This window comes from Peromyscus leucopus, chromosome 14 (genome assembly GCF_004664715.2).
Source record: "Peromyscus leucopus breed LL Stock chromosome 14, UCI_PerLeu_2.1, whole genome shotgun sequence".
NCBI classification, from domain to species: domain Eukaryota; kingdom Metazoa; phylum Chordata; class Mammalia; order Rodentia; family Cricetidae; genus Peromyscus; species Peromyscus leucopus.
Window position 1 is genome coordinate 47040182 of NC_051075.1, and position 19623 is coordinate 47059804.

The 19623-nt window shown below is 48.4% G+C and overlaps 1 protein-coding gene across 3 annotated transcripts in view; it reads right to left on the bottom strand.

The window, feature by feature from the left end:
- Positions 1–985: 985 nt before the first annotated feature.
- The window catches only part of Zfyve26 (zinc finger FYVE-type containing 26), a 65878-nt gene continuing 47240 nt past the window's right edge, over positions 986–19623 (bottom strand). For all 3 annotated transcript variants that reach the window (XM_037210674.1, XM_037210675.1, XM_037210673.1), the window contains exons 32-42: positions 19272–19492; positions 15885–16032; positions 15435–15644; positions 13929–14147; positions 10173–10370; positions 8930–9129; positions 7931–8072; positions 7149–7208; positions 6170–6352; positions 5594–5638; positions 986–2944 (exon numbers count right to left, since the gene is read on the bottom strand). In XM_037210674.1, the coding sequence (XP_037066569.1) occupies positions 2741–2944; positions 5594–5638; positions 6170–6352; positions 7149–7208; positions 7931–8072; positions 8930–9129; positions 10173–10370; positions 13929–14147; positions 15435–15644; positions 15885–16032; positions 19272–19492 (1830 nt within the window). In that variant the 3' untranslated portion in view covers positions 986–2740. The remainder of the gene's footprint in view (positions 2945–5593; positions 5639–6169; positions 6353–7148; positions 7209–7930; positions 8073–8929; positions 9130–10172; positions 10371–13928; positions 14148–15434; positions 15645–15884; positions 16033–19271; positions 19493–19623) is intronic.

The window sequence follows — 19623 nt, forward strand, 5'->3', positions numbered from 1 at the left end:
GAACCCATGTTCTCTGGAAAAACAGCCAATGCTCTTAACCCATCAGCCATCTCTCCAGGCCCAAAGGGAGATGAGCAGAAGCATTCATGCTTTCCTCTTTTTTTTTGAGCAGGGTCTCACTATGCAGCTTTCCTGGAACTATGTAGATGAGGCTGGCCTTGAACTCAGAGATCCTTCCATCTCTGCTTCCCAAGTTCTGGGATTAAAGGTATGTACCACCATGCCCAGCCCCTTCCTAAGGTTTTAAAATTTACTGATATTTATGTGGCTAGTGTGTGTGTGTACGTGTGTACACACACTCATGCCATGGTGTGTATATGGAGGTCAGAAGACAATCCGAAGAGTCAGTTCTTTCTTTCCACCTTTGCATGGGTGTCAGGGACCAAACTCACGTTGTCAGGCCTGTGTGGCAAGCGCTTGACCCACTGAGACACCTCCGTGGCCCACTAGTCATTTTTTTTTTTTTTTTTTTTTTTTTTTAATACATAGGGAATTTGAGAAAATCCTAGCTGAATGAAAAGTCACTAGTCACTACAGGAATTGTTCAAGAGAAAGTCACTCAGCAGAACTTTCGTTCCCTCTCATCTTCTCTTCCCACAAAACACATGAGCAAAAGGCAAGAGTCCGGAAACAAGGAGCATGGAGGCAAGAGGATCAGGAGTTCTAGATCATTTTCAGCTATACAGCAAGTTCAAAGCCATCCTAGCCTACATGAGACCTTGTCTCAAAACAAACAGAAGTCATGGGTTGGAGACATGGTTAGGTGGTTAAGAGCACTTGTTCTTACACAGGACTTGGATTCAGTTCCCAGCAACCCTATCAGGCAGCTTACAACCACCTGTAACTCCAGTTCCAGGGGACCCCTGTGACTCTTCTGGCCTCCACAGGTGCCAGGCATGTGTGTGGTACACATATATACATACAGGCACTCACACAAAACTTTTAAAACTATGTGTTTATATAAATAAAGCCATGAAGCCGAGGAGTAGGTAGGACAGACAGTTTATTGTGGCTTGGTTGTAGTGGAACACACAACTCCTCGACGTGTACAATTGTTTGGATGTTACTGTTGCTTTGCTGGAGACCACAGTGTGATGTCTTAGGTCTGCAGTCTTCTGTTAACCTGGTCAGTGGTTACCTATTTTACAGTTCAAGTTAGGAAAGTCAGGGAACTCTGGTTGTGACACCCTAAATCAGGGACTGTGACTTACAACCCAGTTATGTAAAGTGCTTATTCTCAGTGCAAAAAGGTCAGCCTTGAGTGTAAGCGGACACCAGGCAACGGGGGTTCTTAGGAGCTGGGTGGTGTGCTCTATGACTCAAGTTAGGGAAAGCCACTGTCCGACTGCACCCTTAGGAGATCTAGTATTATACTTCAGCCTTTCTTCTCCAATAGGACCAAAGCTTCGACTCCGACAGATGTCCATGAACAGTTGTTTATTAAGAAAAACTTGGTTCAGAAGAAATGAAGAGGGCTTCTAAGCACCAGAGACACTGAGTTCAGTTTCCAGTTCCTGTTGCCTTGGCAGTAAAGGGGAGACCAACAGGCTGAGGTCTGCCTGATGGGAGACTTGGGGCTCCAAGCCTTTCTTTGGGGCTCTCATTTGCAAATCAGTCACTGAATGGCAGACCCTTCCTCTCGAGCACTGACTCATCTCAGGTGGGAAGATAAGCAGATGTTTATTAAACCCTCATCTAGTTCCCCACCATTGGATGGGACTTATTTCTTACCCCCTTGTTCTGACTCATCTACAGACTTAACTGTGATGCGAACCCCATTCTCTTAGTGTACCGCTGCCTCAATGAGCCAGGTCTTTGCATATTCCAGCCCATGGTCCTCAGGAGACTGAAGGGAAGCATAGGGGACAGAGAAATGGTTTCTTAACTAATTCAAGAGGGACAAACAGGAACGGAACTCAAATAGGCAGAGTCCGTCCACTCATTCATCCCCAGGATCCTGGCTACCATCTCTTTCCCTAGACTCTGAAAGAAAAAGTCACGTGTCCTTACCCATCCATCCTGCAGCAGGGATACTGATAAGAGCCAGCTCGGCCTTTTCCTCCCCTCTGGATGAAGGGGATGGGGCCTGGCCTCCGCGTCCCCAGATCTGACCATTGATGCCTGTCACGTGAGCTTTCAGATGCCCGCACCTGAAAACCTTGTGCTTGTGAGAGGTGCTGTCGGGAAAGCTGTCACACTCCACGGGCACACTCCCAGTGCTGTCTCGGGATTGTGGGAAGGGAGAAGAGGCAATCTTTTTGGCATTGCTTTGTAATTCTCTGTTAAGCCCTCCCGTAAAGAGGGGCTGCTAAAGCGTGTCTGCACAGTAGGGAGGAACTGTGGACAAACAGAATGACCCGGGCCAAGGACCAAAGATGCAGGGAAGGTTTTCAGACCAGCGGAAAGTAGAAAGTAAAGTGCCTCTCTTCAACAGAGGAGTCTCATTTGTTCAGAAAATGCTTGGGTGTAAACATGAGTGCACACACGCACACACACAGTCACTCTGAGGTAGAAAGATGGCTATCTCCAGACAAACACAGATTCTACAACTTTACACGGCACTTGTGTGAAGGGACCTGCTTTTGCCCACACAGGCAAGTAGGGTCCATCCTGCTCCCTCCAACCTAGGGCAGGGCCAGAAGTTCCACTCCACAGGAAGACGGAGATGGAGGGCATTGTGTAGCATTGCGCCTGTGGCCGTAGCTCCCAGGCTGCGGTCTCTGGCTTCTGCTGCCCAGGGTCACTTCCTGGAGCCTGGGCCATGGGCACCACGGGAGTGGCTTGTCAGAAGCCACTGGGCACAGATGTCCTGCACTACAGAATCTCCACTGCTTTTGGCAGCCTGCTGCACCTGCTGGACGAGGGCGGCGGCCTGTGAGTGTTCTTGCTTCACGGCGATCAGGTAGGCAGACCGCAGTTTGCAACATGTCAGGTAGGCTCGGACCTAGTGATTGAGTACGAGACAGTTGAAAAGAAATGATCCCCAAAGGAAGATCAACAGACATAGAAAGCACCAGAAAGAACTGGCAGATAAACAATACTTCTCCCTCAAAAAAACTGATAGCTAGGTCCTCGCTTTTTATTGTTTCCCAACAACTTGAAATGTTCTAGACATCAAGCTATTGCATGGCTTTATGTTCTGATGTAAGGAGCTACCACAGATAGAACAGGAATTGAAAAACCAAGGTGGACAGGCAGAGTCGGGTCTCTATTCCTCCTGTGTCTTTTTTGGAATCAGAACTGGCATTGCCAGTCTCCACAGGTTGTGATTTTATAGTTGTCTGTTGATTAATTGATATTCTTGACTAGACAACAAGGTCTATGAGAGCAAGAACAGTATATTCTTTGTGCCTTGCATGTAGTCAGTGTTCAATAAATGGGCCTCACATGGGTGAATGGATGAGTAAATAATCATACCTTCCTTTTGCAAAGGGGTTACAGATTCCCCCTTTCTGTTTTGAACATGCTGAATTAAAACAAAAACAAAACAAACAAAACAAAGAAACCTTTGGGTGGGTGGTCCTGGGGACCGCACCTGGGCCCCATGCATGCTAGGCAAGCCCTCTACCATTGAGCTCTTCCCAGTCTGGAACTGAAAGCCCACTGACAGATAACATGGGGGGAAAAATGGATACCCACAATTGGAAAAGGTCTAGTTAAGATATCACCCCAGTGATACTTGAATGGACTCCTTTTGTTTGGGGCCAAGGCAGCTCAGTGTGGGGGATACTATATCTCCACACTCTCCATCTTACAACTCAAGAACCCTTTCTCCTTGGCTCTGGTTTCACCAGGCCTTCATCACTCTGGGCGAGCACTAACAAGGTCTCCAAAAGCTGACCTCTCATGGGCAGCTTCCCTTCTGCTGAAACAGTTATTTCTCAGTCGGAGACATTTTTTGCTGTGTATAAAATGCTTCAGCTTTTTGGGATGTGTGTGGGTCTTGCTAACCAGTCTCTCTGGATTGATTTCAGATAATTTCTCAGTACAGAAAATATCTGGTGTGTTGTGAGCTCACTGAAGCAATTGGGTACTGCTGTTGGGGGACAGGTAGGTCACCCTAGGGAGTGAGCCCTCATCTAGCATTCAAGAGAATGCTATTGCTAGAATCTAGAATAAAAAAATGGATCAAACCAGTGTTTGGCAAGACCTCTGCTCTGAGGTCCTGAAAGTACCTCAGAATAGTTGCTTAGAGAAACAACTGTCTCTCTTGACTCCTGGGTTCTCATTCAGATTGTACAAAAGTAACTTGTTTTGGAATGTGGGAATTTCATCCTTTCCAAGGACCTCACTGGTATGTTGTACAAATGGTGAAGAAATGTTTAGAAGATGCTCTCCTTGGGATCTAGACTAGAAAAAAACGGTCAGCAGGTTCTGCCTGGGGCCTGACGAGGCTATACTGGAGCAGCGCCGTGGTTGTGGGAGAAGCCGTTGCCTGACACTAGTTTTCATCCCAAGGGACTCCACAGCTGGAAAATTTGTCTCCTGATGGCCAGCTGGTCTGGCTTTAGTTTTTCAGGACTCTTCTAGCCCGGAGGCCTTCCTGAAGATGGCAGGATGATGGCTCCCACGATTAGCCACAGTCAGTGACACTGATGAGGATAAACTGGCTGACACTTCTCACAGAGGTAATGTAGAACAAAAGGTCCAGTCATTGCCCAAACAGGGAAGAGTTCTCGGGCCCCGAGGGAGCGCTGTCCTCCAAAGGGCTGAGTGGATGTTTTGGTCTGAATGTGAAGTACACCTCCCAGGGTCATGTGGTGGAACAATTGGTTTGTAACTGGTGGTGCCATTTAGAAGGTTGTGGCACCTTTGGAAGGTGGACCCTTGCTGGAGGAAATGGTCACTTGGGGTGGGTATTGCCATTTTAGGATCCCACTTTCTGGTCTCTCTCTGCTTTCTATCTTTTTTTAAACACAGACAGGGTTTCTCTGTGTAGCTTTGCCTGTCCTGGAACTCGCTCTATAGACCAGGCAGGCCTTGAACTCACAGAGATCCACCTACCTGTGCCTCCTGAGTGCTGGGACTAAAGGTGTGTGCTAAGACCACCCAGCCTTTCTGTTTTCTACCTCTGGGTGCAATGTGAGCAGCCAGGCACCACCTCTTGCCACTTTTCCTTCCCCAGTACAATGGACTTTATCCCTTAAACTCTAAGTTGGAAGACATCTTTCCTTCCTTAAATTGTTTCTTGTTAAGTATACGGTCACAGCAACGAGAAACAGTGGGTTTTTCTTATTGCACTCTTTTCCCCTCCAGAATAAGGAGACCCCCTCCCCACCAGGAACCTCATACAGTCAGACAGCCTGAGGATGGAACTGAGATTGCCTATGGCTATCTGACGAGAGACCTCAGAATAACACGGAGATTCAAAAACAGTCTCAGGGATAAAGAGTTGGGAAGGCAAAGGCCTGGGCAGTCAGTGTTCATCTGCCTCTCTCTATCCCTCTGGAGCTTTTAAAGTACCGTTCTAGGTCCTGGATAGCAAAGAAACTGAAGCACAAGACTGTGGGGGGCAAGGGAAGCCTCCGTGCATCCATTCAGTAACATCACCAGGGCTAGGAGACACTTGGGGCCAGGAGACACTTGTGCTCACCTTGTTGTCATCGCTGTGTATGGCCTGGATCAGTCCCTCCAGCTCCTGTGTACGACAGAGACATAGATAGCAGCTGTGGAAGGCAGAAGAACCTCCCACCTGGGAGCCTGGGCTCTATCCGGTCCAAGGCGGGGTTGCCCGCTTGATCCTTCTCACTACCTCAATTCCCACTATAAGAATAAGGAGTGAAGGGTAATGACAATACCATGCTTGGGACTGGGGCAGAAGGAACAACATCCTAAGAGGCCCATGCTGAGCTTTCACAAGTGGATGTGGCTCTGTTCGCCCTACAAGCATGTCATAGGGAACAGATTTGCAGGCAGCGTGCTTCAAGGGCCACCCTAATCTATCTCATCAGAACGCAGACATTTCCAAGTACACACTATTGGACAAGAGCTTGCCGAGGGATGCCTTCTGGAGACAGACATCATAATCAGGACCTCTACCGACGAGAGAGTTGTTAAGAGACCATGAGTGCAGAGATTCAGAGAGAGAGAAATGGATCTTGCAGTGAGGAGGAGGATGGGATGATCCTGAAGCAGACAGTGGACCCGAGAGGTCCAGGAGTGAGCGCACCTGCGGCGGGATTCTCTTGAAGGCTTCCAGGCAGTTGAGGAGGATGGTGTCGCCGTCGCTTTTGGCTGCCATGCCCGACTCGCTGACACACTTGAGCAGCTGCCGGATCTCGCCATATTTCTCCCTCTCCACCAGCTGCCTCGCGGCTCTGCAGTAGGTTGCGGCAGCATCCAGCTGGAAGTCCTAGGACAGCATGGGGGATGATGGGCTCAGGGCGTCGCCCATCAGTGGGAAGTGACTGCAGTCACAGCAGGGAACGCAAACATAACAAAAAGGCAAAAGCAAGAAAGGCTCTCTCTGGAGTCAGGCAAACACTTCAGAAGTGAGTATAAAATCCGCCTCCTCAGTATGCGAAATGGTGCATCCTACTTGCTTCCACGGGCCTTTCTTTCCTTCATGACAGGGTCAAGGCTGGACTTCAGTGCCTGATTTTCCTGTCCCCACTTCCCAAACACTGAGATTCCAAGGTGTGCCACCATGCCTGGCTCCATGGACTTTCAGAGATGTTCTACTTCCTTCCTAAGACCAGGTCTCTCTCCCTTGACTCAACTTTCTCTGAGAAATGGGGCATGGCGCTGGTGTTTGTCTGTTAAGAGCTGTACAAGTGTTGAACCAGATCATCAAGACTCACTGCTGAAACCTGTCAGGTAAATGCCTTAAACCTAGTCTTGGCTAGCCCTTATGCCACAGGACTCGGGCTACTCCTTCTGGACATGTTCTGTGAGCAGATGAGTGACATTTCTGCAGTAAACCAGTTGTGGGGAGCCGTCTTACGTGTGCTCCTTGACACCTTTTGAAATGCTAAGGTTGGCTTTTGGCACAGTGGCACAGACTCTGGCATCTGACCCAGTTCTGATTTCCTCCTTAATGCACATGTAAATCTGCTCTTCCTGGGACAAGAATATTTTCTAAAGAACAGCCTTTCCCAGAAACGTCAGGTGTGGGTTCCCTTGCCATACTCTTAAATAATACACCATACCTGCAGAACACGGAACGCAATTCCAAATCCATCTTCCACATTTTTCCCTCCCAGCATAACCTGGAGAGAGAGGGAGATATGCTTAAAGGAATCATAATTTTTTTTAAAAGAAGATTTATTTATTTATTTATTTATTTGTTTATTTATTATGTATACAGCATGTATGCCTGCACACCAGAAGAAGGCAGCAGATCTCATTACAGATGGTTGGGAGCCACCATGTGGTTGCTGGGAATTGAACTCAGGACCTCTGGAAGAGCAGCCAGTGCTCTCAACCTCTGAGCCATCTCTCCAGCCCCAGGAATCATAATTATTAAAATAACTTCTCAATAAAAAAAATCAGGGTCCCTATTTATCTTTATCATCATCATCGTCATCATCATCACTATCACTATCATCATCACCACCACCACCACCACCACCATCATCACCATCATCAAGTTTTTGTGGAGACAGGGTCTCCCTACACAGCTCTGGCTGGTTTAGAACTCACTATGTAGATCCACTGCTTCCCTAGTGCTGGGATTACAGATATGAGCCAACACGCCAACGCATTTATTCAGTTATTAAATACATGTTGAGACTTTACTGAGCATCCAGGCACCAGAGATGCAAGTGACCCAATGGACTCTATTTCTCACCTGAGGCACGCATTTCAGTGGGGAGGAAGCCACCAAACAAACAACTGAAAGAATCAGATCATTACAACTGGGATAGGCATTCTGGAAGATGCGAGCATTCTGGAAGATGCGAGCAGTCTGTCAGAGAAACACTACATGTACCTTGCAGGCCACTTCCATTTTCATGGGGTTATTTCCAAAGAGTGTTGGCAGAGGCAAAGCGGTGATCTGAGAAGTCCCGGCACTTTCACACCGATGTAAGAATCTGGTCACCTCCATCTGCAGCTGAAGCGTATTCATATGCCTACGGGGACAGGACGGGCATGGTCTAGCCTCATCAGGCTCTCAGAGGAGTGGGTATCTGGGGCTGGGTGACTGGTTCATAAGAAGATGGCAACGGAAAGACCAAAGAAATGGCATGAAGGGAAGAGGCTTGAAATACCCTCCCTCCAAACAGCTATGGGTAGACAGAAAGGAAAGACCTAGCCCCCCCCCCCCCAGACATACAATAGTTAGGGCACATTGTGGGACTGGACAAAGTTCCGGCACTGAACACTGAATCAACAAATATTAACGGAGCATCTTTGTGGCAGGTACAGGAGTGGGAAGGGAGGCTTGGGCCCTGCTCTCCCAGCTCATGGGCTTGAGGAGAGATGGGCAGTAATCAGACACAGAGGAGGTTTAGTGACCGAGTCGAAGAGGGCAACAAAGGAGAGTGGTGGAAGATTTGTTTATATTATTATTATTATTATTATTATTATTTTGAGACTAGATCTAGCTACACTGATGGCCTCAAATTCCCGACCCTCCTGCTTCAGCATGTACTACCATGCCTGGCTAAGCATTTACTTTAGACAGTACGTTCTAAACAGACAAGCATAAAAGAAGAAAGCACTTGGGTTAAGGATGCTGGAGGCCAGTGGCTGACGTGTACCAAGGAAGAAAAGAGATCAGAGAGAGAGACTGCGCTGGACCTTTTTTGCTCATTGTAAGGAATGTGGGGTTCAGTCTGGCTGCGGCATGGGATCCTAATCCCTCCCTGCAGTAGCTTTCCAGGCTGTAGCTGACACTATCATCCAAGGCTGATGTCTTTTCATCCCCAGTGACACTCGGCCCCAGCCTTCCTGCCCTGCACGGACCGTCTCCCCAGCCTTGCCATACCTGGACACATCAGCAGCAGTCATCTTCTTCCGGAAGAAGGTGGCTTTCTTCCTTCCGGAGCTGCGGGATGTTTCTTGGAGGTAGATCTTCAGGTGGTCCTTGGCCTTAAGCAACCACGAGAGCTTCTCTCCCAGCTCTGTGTAGGACTTTGCTTTGTGACTGAAGAACCGAATACAGGTCATGGCAGCCCGGACTTGGTCCTAGGATTGGAAAGTGAATGTTAGGTTTAGGAGAGATCGGAGATGTCGGGGGTGGGGTGGTAGGGTGGGTGTCATGAGCATCCTGATCTGATTCTCCCTGATAAAGCAGACCTTCAGGTTCTGGCCCTGTGAGGTCTTCATGCCTGGAGCCCCGCTTCCTCCCTGAGGAAGCACCAGCGCCTACCCTATCACCAGCTGAGCAGCATTTTACGTCAGTGATTACGGGGTCCCAGAGACCCTAAAGTGAACTAACTGCCTGTCAAGCTCTTGGGTGGGATATTATCTCACCACTGTGGAGGTCTCAAAGAAGATCCTTCCCATTCTCCATTAAGTACAAATTCAGTCTTAACTTGGCATCAGGTGATCTCATTTCTTTGAGATTACAGTACTGAGAATCTACAGAGAGGGGAAACTTGGTCCTCCTCCTTTCATTCATTTCTTCTAATTTTAGCTTTCCAGAACATCATTCATTGTGGATTCTGTATCTTCTTCCTTCCTTTTTTCTTTCTTTTCCTCCTCTTCTAATTCTTGTTCACCTTGAGTTCTTTTTTAAAAATTATTTTTATTTTATTTTATTTATTTTATTTTATTATTTTATTTTATGTGTATGAGTATTTTGCCTGCATGTATGTCTGTGTACCACATGCATGCCTGGCATCTGAGGTGGTCAGAAGAGTGGATCAGACCTTCAGGGACTGGAGTTATAGATGATTATGAGTCACCATGTGGGGGCTGGGAATTGAACCTGGATCCTCTGGAAGAGCAGGCAGTTCACTTAACCACCGAGGCATCTGTCCAGCCCGATATTTTCTGAATTATGAAGAGTGCTATTAAGGACAAGATTAAAGGTTGGCTCTAAGTGCAGGATGAAAGTCTAAATATTTAACAATGTTGAAGAGCTCGGTGGATTTATTTGCTCTCTGGGGTCAAATACCAAGGTCAGGGATCAAATGACGGTCCTGTTCCCTCATCTTGCACAGCCTCTCCTGCATGACAAAGCACCGGTGACGGAATGGAAGGGAGGATGGGCTATTATTACTTACCTTCATAAACTGCTGCAGCTCATACAGAATGTGGTAGTAGTTCTTCTTCTGCAGATGCTGGCAGGCAGCCATCAGGTATGTTCCCCAGCTCTCCAAGGTTGGATCAATGGATTCTAGTAGGTTTTCCAAAGTGTGTAACTTCCCACTTTTATAGCTCGGCTGGAAGATGCCTTCGATGAAGACTTCTGGGGGGCTTTCCTGGAGCAGGAGAGAAGGAAGGTAAAAAGACACAAGTGTGGGACTGACTGGTCCTGGCAGTCTAGGACTTGCTCTGAACCTCAGCATCCTCCTAGGGCAGTGCGTCCTCGCCTCTGCATCACAGGTTCCTCTGAGAACCCCCTCCAGTGATGCTCCACTCCTCCCTTGAATGGCTCTCTACACTCACTGCTCTTCTTCCTCTCCTAGGATTTATCCCAATATCATTTTTGCCCCCAAATGCAATTGGCACTGCACGCTAGCTAATAAGGAATCTCTACACTGTTAATTCTATCAGTTTCAGTTCTTTGTGGTGTTGAGGATCAAATCTAGAGCCTCTCAAATGCTAGAAGACTGACTTACTGTCCCTAGTGGGCTTAGCAGCTTTTGACAGAATAAGGACTTCCTCCTCCTTGAAAAATTATAAGCTGAAAATTTTCATTTTTAATTGAGAAAAAATTTTCTTTACTAGAAACCAGCCTCTCTAGGTTTTCTTTCAACATCTCTGGCCACTCAATTTCCTTAGCTGGTTCCTCTCATCCCTGTAGGACGCTTTTTCTACCTCTACTTTCCTAGTGATGTTATCTAGTCTCGTGGCTTTCCATGCTGTGTGTGATGATATCCACACCTTTATCTCCAGCCTGCTCATCTCCCTGGACTTCCTAAACTGCATCTCCTGTGGGACCCAGTTGCCTCTCAACATGACTTCCTACAAAGCCAACAAATCCAACACACAAAAACTGCATTCTTGATTGTTCTCCAAAACCTGCTCCTCCCACACTCTCCCCTTTCTCAGTCATGATGCCATCCTTCCAGTAGCTCAGGTCAAAAGTCTCAGGACCATTTTTCTCCTCAAACTCTGATATAAAATACATCAGCAAGGTCTACCATTGAAGCACACGCAGAAGCTGCCCACGTCTCACACCCACAAGGTGACGCACACCACCGTCACGCTCACCTGGATTATCGAAAGAGCCCTCTCCACGCTCTACCATCTCCCACTCTGTCTCTTCCACAGAAAGTCAACAAATGCATTTTGTTGACCCCTGAGTCAGATGAAGTCACTCTTCTGTTCACGATCTCTAGTGATCGTGTTTCTCATTAACTATACAGGCCAGGTCCTCACAGTGTCTACATATACTACATGATTTAGCTATTGTCCTCTCAATGGTACCTGGCACTGCCCTGTCCCCATCTCTGCTGGCTTCAGCCACGCTGACCTCTGTATTTGCCACTTCCTCTGCCTAGAGCACAATTCCTCCAGTTGTTCTTGTGTCTTTCAGCCCTTTACTCAGATGCCACCTCCTCTGGGCACCCCATCTAATATTTTATAACCCTACTCTTCGTCTGCCTCCTCCGCTGCCCTGTCTCCTCTCCACCTTTAGGCCTCTGCCCTCTTCTGCCTCCCTCTCTTCTTTCATGCTCTTCCTCCTCTTCCTCTTTTGATACAGGGCCTTTCTACACAGTCCTGACTGTCCTGGAACTTGAAATATAGACCAGGCTGGCCTTGAACTCACAGAACTCTGCCTGACTCTGCCTCCCAAGTGTGTACTCCTGTTCTATGGATGTTTAACCTCTGTTATACTTGAAAGGATGAACAGAATTTCTCCCAAGAAAACAAGGAGGGGCAGGGCATTCTGAATAGATGGAACAGTGCATGAAGACTAATAAAGATAATAATGTTGACATTTTGGTGAGTTTGGAATATGGAGTATCAATAGCATTTGTGGTGAAAAAAAAAATTAGAAACATGGGAGACGGATCTTGAGGTCCAGCTGCATGCTAAGGAGTTGGCTTTCACCCTAATGATTTGCGAAGGCCCTTTGGGGAGAGGGTGTGATGTGTAGGAAGTTCACACAGAGGACAGTGTGACAGGAAAAGGAACACACAGAAACGCTACACACAGTAGGTGCTCAAGCGTCATTTTCGGGGCATTCTTCTTTCTGCACCCCTATTTGCATGAGGACAGAGGTGGGGCTCGTGAACAAGTTCGAGGGTAGCTGATGACGGGGACAAGAGAGGAGGCTTCCTTCCTGGCTTTGTCAACTGCAAAGCAAGGGCAGCGCTGCCGTCAGCTTCCATTCGGGCAACAAGATAAGCAGCTTACCTCTGGCTGCACTTATCCAAGGCAACAGGACCTGATGCTTTACACTCTCAGTCTGTGCCTGGTAGAAACATCTTTACTTCTCAACTCACGTGGAGAGGGAGGGAAAGGGAATATTAAACTCCAAATAATCAGACTCATTCAATACTGAGTCTGAGACATAGTAGTAGCCACGCAACAGTCTCCCCTTCACTGTCCTGTAAGGGTCTGATTATGATGCTGGATTTCTCTTGGAGTCATCTAGAAGAAGTGTCTATTTGCAAACTATTGTTGGATGCTGTTTCTGATTTAGTACGGCTGAACAACGTTAGTCTGGTAAGCTCCTTCAGTTTCCTATGGAATTTGGTAAATATCAGTCACCTTGTCAGAAAGTTACCATTGGAATGTTGAGATAAAAAAGGAATTCCAGCTGGCGGTGGTGGCGCACACCGGTAGGATTTGCTGAAGGAGGCGGAGGCAGGAGGATCACGAGTTCGAGGCCAGCCTGGGCTACACATTTAAGCCGGGCGTGGTGGCGCATGCCTTTAATCCCAGCACTCGGGAGGCAGAGGCAGGCGGATCTCTGTGAGTTCGAGGCCAGCCTGGACTACCAAGTGAGCTCCAGGAAAGGCGCAAAGCTACACAGAGAAACCCTGTCTCGAAAAACCAAAAAAAAAAAAAAAAAAAAAGGAATTCCAGGGCTGGAGAGATGGCTCAGGGGGTAAGAGGTCTTGTTAATGCAACCTGACCACTGACTTTGGTCCTTGGAACCATGCAATAAGCAGGCGCGTGTATCTGTAAGCTCGGGACCCCTAAGGAGAGATGGGAGGCAGACACTGAAAGAAGCTTCTGGGCCAGCTAGCATTGCAGAACAGTACAGAGACAAGACTCCCCGCTTCAAAGGTGGAAACTGACTTCTGGAAGTTATCTTCTGACCACCACATGCACCATGGCCCCTGTGTACAGACTCTCTCTCTCCCCCTCCCTTTAGATAAGTAAACAAAAGGGGGATGACCGAGCAAGTAATGCTCTTGGTGATCTTGCCTCCAGTGGGAGGAGGCAGGGGAGTGAGAGAAAAACAAAGAGAGGCCATGCTGCTTCCTCACGTACACGTGTGGGGGGCTCATCTCTGTAATGGCTCTAGGTACACGCTCTCCTAGGCCAGGCGGAAACCAAGAGGTTCGGCAATGTGCCTGAGATCCGGCGAGACTCCCACTGAGTGCCTCACTCCGGGGACCAGGCTGATTGTCTCACTGTGCTCTACGCTGTGGGAGAAGGGATGGATTTGCTATTGCTGGTCAGGAGGGAAACTTGGGATGTAATTTAAGACTTGCAGACCTCATGGGATGACTGTATAGGCCGAGCCTTTTTGACCTGACTCTGCTGGAAATGACCTCACTGCTGGACACTGAGTTAAGTCTACCGGGGGTGGTCAAGGCGGGCAGCCACTGCCCTTGGACCGCGCCCGGACGACTCACCTTGTTGAGCAGGAACAGCAGGGCTTCCCGAAGGCAGTTGTGCCTCATGTAGAAGCTGATGATGGCCAGGTTGGTGCCATAGTTGTGCAGGTAGAAGAGACACTCTTGGTAGTAGGTGTTGTTCATGATCTTTCCGTCAGGAATTACCTCGAGGGAGAGGCTCTGGGTTCGAAGGGTGGCTTCCAGTTCCCTCAGGGTGGCAAAGTAATCGTCATCTTGCTGGCAGGAAAAGAGGATGTGAGAGAAAAGGTGGAGAGCACTGAGTCTGCGCAGCCGCTAGAAGTGAGGCCCACGTGCCTCTGTGGGAAGCCTGAGGGACATTTAACAGGGTGGAGGAAAAATACTCCGGTTTTAGGAGTAGAAAAACAGGTAGGACTCAAAATTCTCTACAATAGGGTACAACTCAAGTTTCATTCAAAAGCATAAACCCAAGAAATTTATTTCCATTTTTGTTGTTTATTGAGACAGTCTTCCTGTTGTTACCCCATTTGGCTTTGAACTCCAGGGCTTAAGAAGTTAAGAAGCGGTTCTCCCTCTTCCAACCCCCTCTCGCCCCCCCAGCTTCCAAGCATTGTGGACTATAGGCGTGCATCAGTAGGCCTGCCTCTCAACAAATCTGATTACTCGATGGGCTTGGCAGTGTACACAAGGCTGAGATCTAGGATTCATGAGTTCAAGGCTGTTCTGGATAATACAAAATAAAGCCAGGCACCAGGAGATGGCTCAGTGGTCAGAGGGCCTGCTGTGTGGCTGTGGACCACAGCACCCGTGTCAAAGATGGCGTGCTGGTGTGCATCTACCATCCAGTGTTCAGATAGGCAGATTCTAGGGGCTAGGGGCTGACCGGAGAGTTAGTCTACTGGGAACGGTGAGTGCCAGGTTGAGGGACAGACCCTGTTTGGGAAGAAAAGGAAGTGGAGTGCGGCAAGATGGGTCTGCCCGTAAAGGCATCTGAAACCAGCCTGACCTTTGAACTTGATCCTGGGAGCTCACTGGTGGGAGGCAAGAACTGACTCTGCAAGTTGTCCTCTGACCTCCATGAGTGGACGGGCTCACACACATACACACACTCAAAACAAATGTAAAGAGTGATAGAAGAAGGCTGCTAACAGCAGCCTCTGGCCTCCACACATGCACATATAGGTGAGTACATATGCACACACACGAATACACTACAATATACTCAATGCACAAAATGAAAACATGAGCAGCCACCCCGCCCACCCAAATTGAATATTAAAACTAAGTAATCTGGGTATGTGATTTTGACTTTTTTGTACCTCTATAGTTTCTTTTAAAATGTTGACTTTGGGTTACTTATCTAACCATATAGTCACTTATTTAACTACACATAGCACACGCACACACACACACACACACACACCAGCCTAGCAGCCTCTGAGCCCAGACCTGCACTATTAACTGAACTGAAGCCAGTCCTCTGCCTGGATTCTTACTGTTCCTAACCTCTTACTGGACAGGGCACTGTGCCTGCTTTGCTCTTACCAAGGACACGAGGGGCCTCACTGTGGACTCCAGGTATTCAACCACATCCTGGACTAGCCTGGAGCCATGACTCAATTGATTGAGGTCAAGGGGAGGCTTCAGGCAGCGACTGAACTTCTCCCGTGCAGCAGTGAGGTTCCCCGCTTTGAGGCAGGCCATGCCCCAGGCATGCCACGCCCCTGTGGCATCGAGCCCGGTCTTGGTAGAGACCTGGAGGAAAAATTGCTCCATCTGTGAGAAGGGTCTAAGAGTCTTCCCAAGCCGTTCTGTTCCTTTGCCCCAACCACCGGGCCACCCTCCACGGGCTGTAATTCCCACACTGGCAAGCTGCTTGTGCCCTGGATGCATCCATGATCCGGACAATGGAGAGATGGCGAGGCCCGTTTCCAGGGCTGAGCAAAGGCCATTCGCGACAGTGGGGTAGGGGAGGATGCTTTATCTTGGCCTCACCTCAACGCCCAGTTGGTAGTACTCAGCTTCCAGGAGCTGGTTCCTCAGTCTGGTTACTGCAGCTGGCTGCAAGATCTGGTCTAGAGACGGCACCTGGCGATAGGCAGCAGTGACTAAGATATGCAGGACGTCTACTTTGCTGATGTAACTGCAGGGAGAAAGAGGACACCGCAAATGAGGCCGGGCTGAGTTCTGGAGCAACCGTTGCTTGAAGGTTTTCTATTTCATCTTCAATGTTAACTGTGATCATGAGAATAGGTACTCCGAAGGTTCCAGAGTCAAGACTCTTTTAACCCCACTTCAAACTTAATAGCTCTGAGACCTACCTCAACTCACTCATCTGTTAAGTGGATATAAAGCAGAATTTTTTTTTTGTTGTTGTTTTGTTTTGTTTTTCGAGACAGGGTTTCTCTGTGTAGCTTTGTGCCTCTCCTGGAACTCACTTGGTAGCCCAGGCTGGCCTCGAACTCACAGAGATCCACCTGGCTCTGCCTCCCAGTGCTGGGATTAAAGGCGTGCGCCACCACCGCCCAGCTAAAGCAGAAATTTTTAAGCATAAAATGAAATGTGTCAACTGAAGAGTTTCGGATAGTGTCTGAAACTTGGGTAGCAGTCACATTTGTTAGTTTATGTTTGAGTAGGGATGTCCTGGGTTTCTGTCTGAGACAAGGCCTCTCTCTATATTGAACACTGGAGCTCACAAGTTACCCATTTGCTTTTGGCTCTTTGGAAACTTGCTTGGTTTCAAGAGGATATGGAACAAGAATCATTGACTCAGGCTGGAGAGATGGCTCACCAGTTAGAAACAGTGGCTGCTTTTCCAGAGGACCTGGGTTTGGTTTTTAGCACCCACATGATGGCTCACAGCTACCTGTAACTTCAGTTTCAGGGGACCTAACACCATCTTCTGGATTCTGTGCGCACCTGACACACTTGTGGTACACATACACACAGAGACCAAACATTCATGCATATAAAATAAAAATAATTCTCCAGAAACAAAACACAACACCCAGTGACCCACATTCCTCGTCTGGACAGTGGAGCCGGCACCAGCAGAGGTACTTTGGCCCCTTCTAGTCTGGGCTCCTGGACTCAGATTCTCTCTCCATGCCAAGAGTGGCCTTCCTTATATCCCACTGACAATCTTACTCCTTACCCCTTTGGCAACCTTACTCCTGATACCTGGAAAAACCTTATCGATACAGAGCCTGGCGGGCTACACCATTCATTCCGCCTGATGTGGCAAGCTCACACCCACGGTTCCTGGGCCCTCTCTCAGAACTACAGCAGAAAACCTGTGGCTCCTGACTTGTCTGCTTAGCAGTTTTCTTGGATTCCACACCTTTAGTGATACTTAACCTGGTAGGGACAGGGTAGGAGAAAGGACAGTGTGTGAAATCAGATTCGAACCCATACTTTAACTCTCCATTTGGAAAATGAAAACATTTGAACTAGATGATGTGTTTTTCGTTTGTTGGTTTTGAAATATATTCATTTTTATCTGTTTATCCATCAGAAGGGGGCATAGTTAAAAACACAATAATTTGGTTTGTAGGGTAATAGACAGCAGAGGAGAGTCCTCTCCCATGGATAAAATGACATGAAGTCATCATACGAAAGCATGTGCATGTAGGGTGAGGGAGAAAGAAGGTATGATTTCAAGTCAGTGCTGTAAATCGTCCGGGAATCCCACAACTGCTTGCAGGGGTGAGAACTCTGTTGGAGTGAGGGCTTCCTCGATCTCCGCCACCCATAGGGGCCCATGGGGTTAGCAGCCTTGTCTGAAGTTAGAGTGTTAAGAGGTGATGGAGTGGGTCTGTGCTCTGAGCTTGAGGGGGACATTCATGCTTCAAAGCACTCTCTGTCCCTGGCTCCCGGGTTGGGAACTGGTGCCGGCCTCACTTCATGAGTCATGTCTCTGGGTGGATAAGGAGGAATTAGGAGTTTTCATTGTCAGGTTAATGAATGGAGTCAAAGCAGGTTGCGCAGGAATCTGAGGGAGAACAGCGGCCTGAGCACTAGTCACATCTTCCCTATTTCCACAGATGACTCACAATCCTACCATGAATCAGGAGCCCACTGCCTCCCCAGTTAAAAAAAAAACAACACACTTCTTTCTTCTCGCGTGCGTGTTAGAGCATGCTGGCACTCTGGCATGTGTGTGGAGGGCACAGGGCTTGTGGGAGCTGGTGCTCTCCTTCCACTGTGTGGGCCCCAGGGATCAGCTTCAGGGAGTGAGGCGCGGTGGCCCCAAAATGTTTTTATAGACTCTTGATCCAGAAGTCCTAGAGGTCACAGTCAAGACTGGGGTGGAGTTCTGTGTAAGGTTAATCACTAAAAACCAGACACAAAAGCTACTTCCCGCCGGGCGGTGGTGGCGGTGCACGCCTTTAATCCCAGCACTTGGGAGGCAGAGGCAGGAGAATCTCTGTGAGTTCCAGGCCAGCCTGGTCTACAGAGCGAGATCCAGGACAGGCACCAAAACTACACAGAGAAACCCTGTCTCGAAAAAACAAAACAAAACAAAACAAACAAACAAACAAAAAAGCTACCTCCCTAAATGACTTTAATGACAAATTATCTAGTTAAGGTCCTTCCTTGCTTTGTGCAGGGAAACCATGTGCTGGCTAGTTTTACGTCAACTGGACAGAAGCTGGATTGATTTGGGAAGAGGGACTCTCAATTGAGAAAATGCCTCCAGAAGATGGGCCTAGACAAGTCTGTAGGGTATTTTCTTGATTAACGACTGATGTAGGTGGGCCCAGCTCCCTGGGGGAGGTGCCACTCCTGGACAGGTAGTCCTGGGTGGTATAAGAAAGGATGTGCAGTGCAGTGCAGTAAGCAGCACTCCTCCATGGCCTCTGCTTCAGTTCCTGCCTCCAGGTTCCTGCCCTGACTCCCTTCTGGGATGGACTGTGATGTGGAACCGTATGCTGAATAAGCCCTTTCCTCCCAGAATTGCTTTTAGTCACGGTGTTTTGTCATAGTAATAGAACGCAGGTGAACACAATCTGTTTTTGAGGGCTCTGAAAAAGGCAAGGACACAGGCTGACAAAGGGCGAGGACAACCAGGTACTTATATTTCATTAACACCAAAATGTCTTGTTAGAGAGGATGGGAAGATGAAAAGTCATAGTAGGGTCAGAAGAGGAAGCCAGATAAAAACTGCCACCAGGTAAAAGAATGGAGGCTCACTGGGCGGCAGTGACACTTGTCTTTAATCCCAGCACTCGGGAGGCAGAGCCAGGTGGATCTCTGTGAGTTCGAGGCCAGCCTGGTCTACATCAAGAGCGAGATCCAGGACAGGCACCAAAACTACACAGAGAAACCCTGTCTTGGAAAAGGAAAGAAAGAAATAAAGAAAGGAGGCTCAGTCTTAAGTACCTGTCACAAAGCGCCAGGTCCTGGCTTTGGCCAGCCTTGACAAACATCATCTTGGCGCTGAAGAGCAGCTGCTTCATGATGTCAATGAGCAGCCCGGCATCCAGCTCTGGGTTGGTGAGGCCCTTGGACAGCTGGCAGCAGTGCTCGATCAGCTGGTGCCCGCAGGCAGTGCTGTCCCGGTGCAGGTGCAGGATGGCGATGCACAGGGAGGCGCTGGGGGCCTGCTCAGGGCAGGAAGGGAGAACAGGACAGTGAGAGCGCTCTTCAAAGGCAGAAACCACCATTCCCACTTCAAAAGGCCGGAGACCACTGCAGGGGGAAGCCGCACAGTCCACAGCAAAGCGGAAGCAGA